The sequence below is a fragment of the Morone saxatilis genome, unplaced genomic scaffold (assembly GCF_004916995.1).
Source record: "Morone saxatilis isolate NCDOM2014 unplaced genomic scaffold, NCSU_SB_2.0 Contig0, whole genome shotgun sequence".
In the NCBI taxonomy this organism is placed as follows: Eukaryota; Metazoa; Chordata; class Actinopteri; family Moronidae; genus Morone; species Morone saxatilis.
The window spans coordinates 16,515,520-16,523,951 of NW_023339650.1; the positions used below are offsets into that span (position 1 = coordinate 16,515,520).

General features: G+C 41.5%; 2 protein-coding genes across 3 annotated transcripts in view; one reads left to right on the plus strand and one right to left on the minus strand.

The window, feature by feature from the left end:
• mastl (microtubule associated serine/threonine kinase-like) overlaps positions 1-2,629 on the plus strand; it is a 6,485-nt gene extending 3,856 nt beyond the window's left edge. Inside the window, exons 9-13 of one of the 2 annotated variants that reach the window (XM_035651816.1) lie at positions 35-176; positions 288-302; positions 1,188-1,301; positions 1,405-1,506; positions 1,684-2,629. In XM_035651816.1, the coding sequence (XP_035507709.1) occupies positions 35-176; positions 288-302; positions 1,188-1,301; positions 1,405-1,506; positions 1,684-1,841 (531 nt within the window). In that variant the 3' untranslated portion in view covers positions 1,842-2,629. The remainder of the gene's footprint in view (positions 1-34; positions 177-287; positions 303-1,187; positions 1,302-1,404; positions 1,507-1,683) is intronic. The other variant, XM_035651824.1, reaches the window with a different exon arrangement.
• Positions 2,630-3,873: 1,244 nt separating this feature from the next.
• The window catches only part of acbd5a (acyl-CoA binding domain containing 5a), a 5,847-nt gene continuing 1,288 nt past the window's right edge, over positions 3,874-8,432 (minus strand). The window contains exons 4-13 of the mRNA XM_035653020.1: positions 8,128-8,200; positions 7,908-8,025; positions 7,277-7,495; positions 7,035-7,193; positions 6,493-6,587; positions 6,186-6,405; positions 5,315-5,517; positions 4,485-4,544; positions 4,234-4,343; positions 3,874-4,144 (exon numbers count right to left, since the gene is read on the minus strand). Coding sequence (XP_035508913.1) covers positions 4,132-4,144; positions 4,234-4,343; positions 4,485-4,544; positions 5,315-5,517; positions 6,186-6,405; positions 6,493-6,587; positions 7,035-7,193; positions 7,277-7,495; positions 7,908-8,025; positions 8,128-8,200 — 1,270 coding nt within the window. The 3' untranslated portion in view covers positions 3,874-4,131. The remainder of the gene's footprint in view (positions 4,145-4,233; positions 4,344-4,484; positions 4,545-5,314; positions 5,518-6,185; positions 6,406-6,492; positions 6,588-7,034; positions 7,194-7,276; positions 7,496-7,907; positions 8,026-8,127; positions 8,201-8,432) is intronic.

Here is an 8,432-nt window from a genome sequence, read left to right on the forward strand (position 1 = left end):
TTTTTTTACATTTCCTCTTATTTCCCTCTCACAGACTCCTCAGCCCATGTCGACCTCTCACACCCCTTTCAGGACCCCGAAGAGCGTCAGAAGGGGTGGGCTGCCTGTTGAGGGTGCACCCATTCTAGGAACTCCCGACTATTTGGCTCCAGAGCTTCTTCTGAGAAAACCACATGGTAGGAAAACTAAATTCAAAACTCGACAACGGCCCAACACAGTTCTTATGGTACTGACATTGGACGGTTGCCACTGTAGTCCTTGTGACAGGAATTTTCTTTGAGTTTCAGGAAGTTGTCAGTGTGGTAAGTTTATAATGATATTGCTGTTTTAGCAAGCAAGCTTGCATGATCACCCAGCCTGCTAATATGCGAAAATGAGCTGATTCTTCCCCCTCATTTTTCTACCCCCACTGGTTCTGTTTCTGCCCCCTGGATTGGTGAATAAACTGTGGGCCTGATCAGAGGGAAGGGGATAGTATTTTAAATGTGTGATTACGAAGGCTAAAAAGAATGGGGTCATCTCCTAACATTAAACTAACATTGTTAAAGTTGGGGAATCAGATTTGTGAAGGTTGATGTGGTTTTGAATGGTGGGAAAAGGGGGTTTCTGCTCTTAAAACCTGCAGATTTGAGGTTATCCTGACAGCTATCTGCTCATTATTTTTGACGTTTAGCAACTGATAGATGTCATCAAATAACCTATTTATCTGACATGCTGTTATTCATTAAAACACACTGAGGGCAATATTTCCTGTCAGCTGCACAATGCCTTTTGTGAAGCATGATTGCCGCTATTTTTGATTCATGAACACTCGATCTGTGGCACGAATGACCTTGTGTGGCAGTATTTTGTTCATCGGCTGTCGAGGAGGGTCGTGATAATTGTAATTTTGAACACTGGCAGTTATTGAGAAGCAAAATGACTTTTAATTAAATTTAAACTACAATGCTAGGTACAAATATCACGGCTCAAGTGTGACAACTCTCTTCAGTTATTAAATTATTGCTCCATGTGTGAACGAAGGAATGTGAAGTTTATACCCAGAGGTTGAATCCCTCTTCCCTAACTCTAACTCAATCCCTGCTTCTGCCACCGCAGTTCGATGTAGTGCACACTCTAACAGGAACCGCAGGGAAAAGTAGCCAGCAGCTGTATGAAATGTGACTTTTCTCTGCCCCCCCCGTCAGACTGCATGGTGGATTGGTGGGCCTTAGGCGTGTGTCTTTTCGAGTTCCTCACAGGTGTGCCACCTTTCAATGACGAGACGCCTCAGCTGGTCTTCCAGAATATTCTCAACAGAGGTGAGATTTGTTGATATATACCCTTTTTGACAGTTTTAGTTGAACAAATGAATTGATCGTGCTAAGGATTTTGTTGCTTCTTTTCCCACCTCAACAACTTTAGATATTCCCTGGCCTGAGGAAGAGGAGGAACTGTCTGTAAACTCAAGAAATGCGATTGAAATCCTCCTGACCATGGACATGACAAAACGAGCTGGTCTAAAGGGTGAGGTCCACTTTCCAGTTCTTCATGATTTACCTGATACTCAGGGACTTTTTGCCGCTGTAATCGGGGAACTCTCATAATAAAATGCCTCAATTTCAACACCCATTGTAAGTAAATGTACTTGTTAAGATTAAATAGGGAGTGTCCTCTGATTACTTTGTCTGAACAATCCACCAGAACTCAAGGGCCACCCGCTGTTTGAGGGCTTAGACTGGGACAACCTGCAGAACCAGCCGATGCCTTTCATACCTCAGCCAGAGGACGAAACCGACACCTCGTACTTCGATGCAAGGAACAACGCTCAGCACATCACTGTGTCCGGCTTCAGCCTATAGAGTTACAAACATCAGCGGTCAACAAATACTGGCTGCTGGTGAAGCGAGAATGTCGCGCATGTGGATGAATCATTTGCCTTCCCTTTGACAAACTCAATCTGATCCGTTATACAGATGAATACACGGTAATTATGTTGATTCTGATTCAAGGTTGTAATATTTTTTTATAAAAAACCTTTTACCTATGTGCAATCACCGGTCATAAGAGACAGAATAGCTGAATCTGTTGCCGGCTCAGTTAGTTGTATTGTGGAAAGTAAACTTCTTTTAAAACTTACATTATATAGTTACGATACGTCTCTTAAGTCAGATTCTTCCACTAGCAAAATGCTCTTTGCTACTGCTTTACCTTTTATAATAGGCTTTGATTTCTGTGTTATTATGGTGTTATATTGATTAAACACAAAATATGTATGTAAGTTGATGTAAATGTGGCGCTTACTGCCGACACACTCCCTTTTTACCGCACTGTTCATCATTGTAACGTTTCCCTGCTGGGTGGGCAGGCTCCCTGAATTTCTCTCTGAGGGGTACAATACTGCTAAAGAAAATGCTAATATATTCAAGAATGATTTATTTTATATGTAAATCTTGTTAATAACATTGTGTGTTGTTGTTTTAAGACGAGTTTGTACTAACAGGACTGTCTTTTTGCTGTTTTTATGTCATTTGCAGTTGTAATTGACATTTCCTGTCCATTTTTCACACTACTAGTTTTTTAGATAAGTTCACTAAGCTACCTGTGGAATTTTATCTTGTTGACTCTAAGAAAAAAGTGAAATACAAATAAAATTGTTTGTAACATGATGTTCTTGGTTCTTTTTCTAACTACTAGCTGTAGGACATATTTAACGTACGGACAGTGTTATCAGTCTTCTTATCTAACTCTCAGAAAACAAGGGAATAAACATTTCCCCAAAATGTCAAACTATTTGAAATAATGTGGACAAATTAAAATGCTTTATGAAAACTTTATTTGAGGCTTAGATTATCACATGCAAACACCACTCTATCCACAGGCAGAGAGGGTGAGGAAGCCTTAGTACATTTCAGTAGAAAGGTAAACTTTTTTTCATTTTTTTATTAAAACATAATGGCTCTGGAAAGATTAGTGATATTGCAGATGCAAACCTTTGTAAATACGATATAGTATTCTATATTAGTAACTCATGGGAATGCAATTAAAATACTGCATTATTAATCTGAACTGTACAGCTATTTTATACAATTTGTATAGATGCTGACTGCTTTGCAAACAATTCATGATTACCATCAGTCACAAATTCTGTCCACAATATTCATACAAACATTATTACATCACACATTAAAATGATACAATATAGAAAGACGTGACCGCGTAAACAACACAGGCAGTGACCAGAGTTATGCATTAATAATCAGACAGCCGACCACCTCATGGCTCACTAGGTAGTATGATTAATGATTATTTGGTCCAGCACTGGAACAATGATGCTACAATATGTGAATGTTAGAAATAATAATGCCACCTATAGTACACAGTATGAATGTACCTTATGATGTTGAGGCACTTCTATTTGGACAACAGTGAAGTGACCCGAGTCAAACCACTTGGACGTAAAGCACAGACTGATATGCAGTAGGACAGGTGATGATGGGAACTTTGTCTAACCTGTACACAACATTTAGCGGTCACTTTAAACACAAACCTCACTTGTACAGCTGAAATCCGGCCTGCGATGCCTTCATTGTAACTGTTGCTAAAAGCAATAAATATTAACTTATTCTCGGAATTTAAAAGAATCTCACATATGAATATATTATTACATTCAATCCCCCCTCTAAACTATTACAGTTATTACAACATTTTTATTATAGCAGCATTGCCTGGGCAACTAATGAAAGTGAATTTCGGAAACGTATAACCACACTAAGCATTTTTTGTGCTATAAAGCCTTAGTTATGGAAATAATTGAGAAGCTACTGTGATTGGTTTATGAACGCGCTGACATCAACCGTTTCTTACAGAGAAAAAGATTCCAGTACAGTGGTATCATCTTGAAAAGGTTGTATAATTGCAGACTGTGAGCCCTTACATTCATGTTTCTATTTGATTCCACATCCACAGTACAACACATGAGAGGTTTCTTCCTCTCACTCATTACTTTACGTGCCTTCTTCATAGTGCAAAAGCAAATTACTGGGCTGTGGGTCTAAGCAGGGGGGAGTTACAGCCATTAGCAACCCAACCACACATTTAGAGGACTCTTCTTTATCGTCTATGCCCATGGATGTTTGGGGGAGAGCAGGTTCAGTTGATTCGTCTATTAAAAGAACGAGAAACGTAAGCGTTAAATAGAGTATTGCATGAAGATTATGGTATATGAGTTGACATTTTGCTGTGTAACGATACCTTCTCCTCCTCTGCAGGTATAGGCGAATAAGCCACTGTACCACAAATGGCCATATAACAGCGAAGGCCAAACTGGTTGGAGAAATGTCAAAAGGCCACCAGGATGGTTTCTAGGAAAATGAAAAATAAAATAAATTACAATATGTGGCTCATTTGAGTGGTTAATTGTGTTTAAGTCATTGCAAATCACTGCCCAAACAGCTTTTTTTCTAAATTAAACCAAACAGTGTGAAGTCTTTTAAACCGTTTACCCGAGTCCTCTTATTCACTGGAAGTGGTGCATAAGTTGGAGACAGAGACATTGATCTTGTCTGCAGAGAGTGAGAAATAAAAATAAATGTCAGAGGAAAAAGTAAACACCCCCAACAGTCCAAAGTGCAAACCCCCTTATCTCGTCTTCTTCAAAGGCTCATCTACACTCTGGATCTGTGTTAATGTGTACCGTCTGACCGCCCTGTTAAGTTCGTTTCTGATCATGTCAAACTGATAAAAAAGAAAATAATCTAATATTCACCGATTTTTAAAAATGTATAAAAACATCAAAGCATATTTATGATTAACTTTTTTTGGCTTTTTTGTTTAGAGATTTAGCAATTTATTGAGCCCTTTCAGTACGATAAATGTTGACACCAAAATGATCCATGCGTGTCCAGTCGACTGCTTCTGCACCATTATATTATTATTATATATTATAAATGGAAGCATTCAAAACTCTGCAAAAGTGAAAAAACTGTGGAATGCATTTAATACAATATTGTACTGGGTATTAAAATGCAGCCAGTTAAATAAAATGTGCCAATTGTTGACTCATTATATCGGGTGTAGCCAAGCTGTTTTCTCAACCAAACAAACATTAACCACACACTGTAAATAGATCTTCACCTGAACCCCCCTTCCTACTTCCCTCCGCCCTCAGTTGCCATTTAAAAACAGACAAAGTAATCCCAAATGGTTCAAAGCGGTTGATGATAGTGTGAATCCTCCTACTAAAAGCTTCCAAACACAGCCACATACTATAATGCCAATTACGTTTTTCTTGTTTCAGTCAGTTGTAATTAATGAGCGGACAAACTGGTCTGACCTGGCTCGCAGTGAGAGCCTCCAGGGTGTGCAGCCTCTCCAGGACGCTCTGCATGTCCTCCTGCAGTCTCGCCAACGCCACGACGATCTGCTCGTTCAGGCTCCCTCCAGGGGTCACTGCTCCTCCCCAGCGCCCCCCGTCCCCGTCTCCACCGCTGTACGTGGGCACCAGAGATCCATAGCCCGGGCCTGGGGACCTGGAGCCTAAAAACACAGAAAGGATTTATAATTGATATATGTTCACACAATGCCTACATGAAAACAACATCAGTGGCCATTTTAAGAATGGACATTTGACAGTAAGGCTGCAAGAAGATAGTAAAAAATGGACCATTATAATTTCCCACGTGGTGTCTTTAAATTTCTTGCTTTATCTCAACGACAGTCAAAAACCCAAAGATATTCAGTCTACTATCATACATGACAAATAAAAGCAGTAAAGTGTCACATTTAGGAAGCTAAAATAAGAGATGATTTAGCATGTTTGCTTGACAAACTACTGAAAATACTTGCAGATTTTCAGAAGATAGACAAATTAATGAATCATCTAAAAAGGTTACAGTTGTATTTTTCAGTATAGGCCAAAAAGCAAACAGGGTTACTTCACTGGAGCAGTTTTGGTAAACTGCTAACAACTACTTGATACTGAAAGCAACCTGATCAACAAGTCTTCCGGTGTCACATAACTTCCTGCAAGACTGAATAACTAAGAGAAGAAAAACTTGTTTTGCTCAAGGCTGAGATACTTTGTTTAGACGACGGAAGGCATAAACGTTTCCAAAAACAGTATTTGGTGTACACACTGACACGGCTGACACAAACAGTCAAACCACGGTTCTTAGAGTATAAACGCCCTGTGAGGACAACCTTACCCCTCCCTCTTCTGACCAAAGAGCTGTCTGGCACAGCTGCGTTCAGTCTCTGCGACGTTGTTCCACCGTTCTCGCCATCTTCCCCTCCACACTTGATGACTTGCGGTGGACCGTGACCGTCCTCCCGGAGCTCCTGTGCTGCCTGCGGCTCCTCTAGAGGAAGCAGGCCGTGGTTCTCCTCTTCATCCAGATCGTCCAGAGAGCGGTTAAGCTCTGAGCTCTGAAGAAGATGCACATTGGAATGAATAAATGATGGACTATGAGCTACAGACACTGTATAAAGAAGAGGTTTTAAGTGGTTTCTTGCCTCTTCTTGGCCGAACTGGTCCACAGAGTCACAGTAGACTTCGCTGTCCGAGTCGCTGGCCAGGTGACTGGGGCCAATCACATCTACACTGGGATCTGAGATCAGTACAAAGGGCACAAAGGGCACAAAGAAGGGAACAGAAAAAAGCTCAGACTCTGCATTGAAATGTGGAGCAAACTGCACTGCAATTAACAGAGGGACATGGAGGAAGGCAGCGTTCACTTCATTTGGGGGCTTTGTGTGCCATTTCAGCAGAGCCATTCATTTAGACCATTAAAACTGTCCCAGGAGCAGCTGATGTGTAAAGTGGGAAGATTTCTTTGTCTGCCGAGTTGCCACAGCTCTTGGAGTGGAGCTTAGCAGATTATCTGATCACATGGTGCGCTGATACACGAGCTCAGGCAGCGAGTACAGAGTCCTCTGTAACCGTTTTGAAACATTTCAGGGACGTGTTGTGAAGTCAAAACAGAACTGGGCTTTCACTGAGGGAAGATTTTAACCAGAATGGAACTAAACGCTCATGGAGTTCAAGTGTGCCTTACCTGTGTGGTGTCCATTGAGCACAGCCTCACCGACCGAACCCTCCTGACTCCCATTAGTCAGATGGGTGACCCCGTTAGCCACTTTACCGTTCAGCAGTGGCGCTTTGTGTCTTCTGGCCGAACCCCTCTTCTTCGGCTGTAAAGCTGCTGATTTCTTGTCTGAAACAAAATCCCAACAGAGAAAACCGTGTCAAAGAAATGTTTTTTTGACAATATTTTGACAGTGTTTATAGTTTTGTTACCTTTTCTGACCTCCCTTATCACTACTTCTTCTTCCTCTTCCTCTTCCTCTTCCTCCTCCTCCTCCTCCTCCTCCAGGGCCTCTTCCTCTGACCCCTCCCTCACTTCCTTTGATTTGAGCCTGGCAGGACGAGTCTCCAGAGTGCCGTTCATTTCCATCGTTCTGATGATGTTCTTCGTGACGCTCTTCGAATGGACCGAATTCAACATTGTACCAAACCCTGCGCAACAAAAACAAAAATCATTGCGACACCGCGAATACCACAAGACACCGCTTCCCTTGATAAATAAGGTTTCAGTAACTCGTCGCTGATGAGGTTTGGGTTTATCTGTGTCAAGTGTCCATCTCTGATAGCAAAACGAATCCCTAAATGTGCTAATCCACATGTTCGGTACCACTAATTCGCCATGCGTGACACGACACTAAAAAGCACCAAATCTACTACAGCACCAGACAAATACTAAAACTACATCAACAGAATAATATACTTGCCTTCCAGTTGCCTAGCAAACATTGTCAAACGGGCTGAGCATCGGACAAGAGGCAAATCATAAAAAAGGTTAAGCTCTGCGTGCGGTTTTTGACATCACAAAGGAAAGTGAAAGGAGTTCCACCCGGGGAATGACACCCACCTGTGCTCAGATCTGATATCTGCGAGATCTTTTTCTTCTCCTCAATCAGCTCATAGAACGGGCCGAGAACACGGAGGAGCTCCTCCACCTCGTCCGTCATGGGCATACCCTCCAGGATCTACGCATTACATACAGCAGCAAAGGAGGGATTGAACTACAAGTATACCTACGTCAAATAGATCCTATATATTCTATTAGTGGGGAGAGAGAGAGAACATACCAGCTTCATTTCATCAACGTAGGCAGCCATCGCTTCTTCTCTTGTCATATCTCCAAGAGAATTCCATGCATCCCTGAGCGAGTACATTCAAAACACGTCATCAAGTTAAAAGAGGGTTTCAAACGTTTCTGTTCAATGAGTCTATTTGAGGTCAGTGTATTCTTTGTTAGCTTTGGGTCAAAGGCTGACAGGAACTGAAGCATTCATTAGTAACTAGAGCTATTCCTAAACTGTGTTTTTTTGCCATTTACTGATAAACTACTCCCCCTCCACTGAAACTGATAGATCCGGCCTAATGGGGAAGA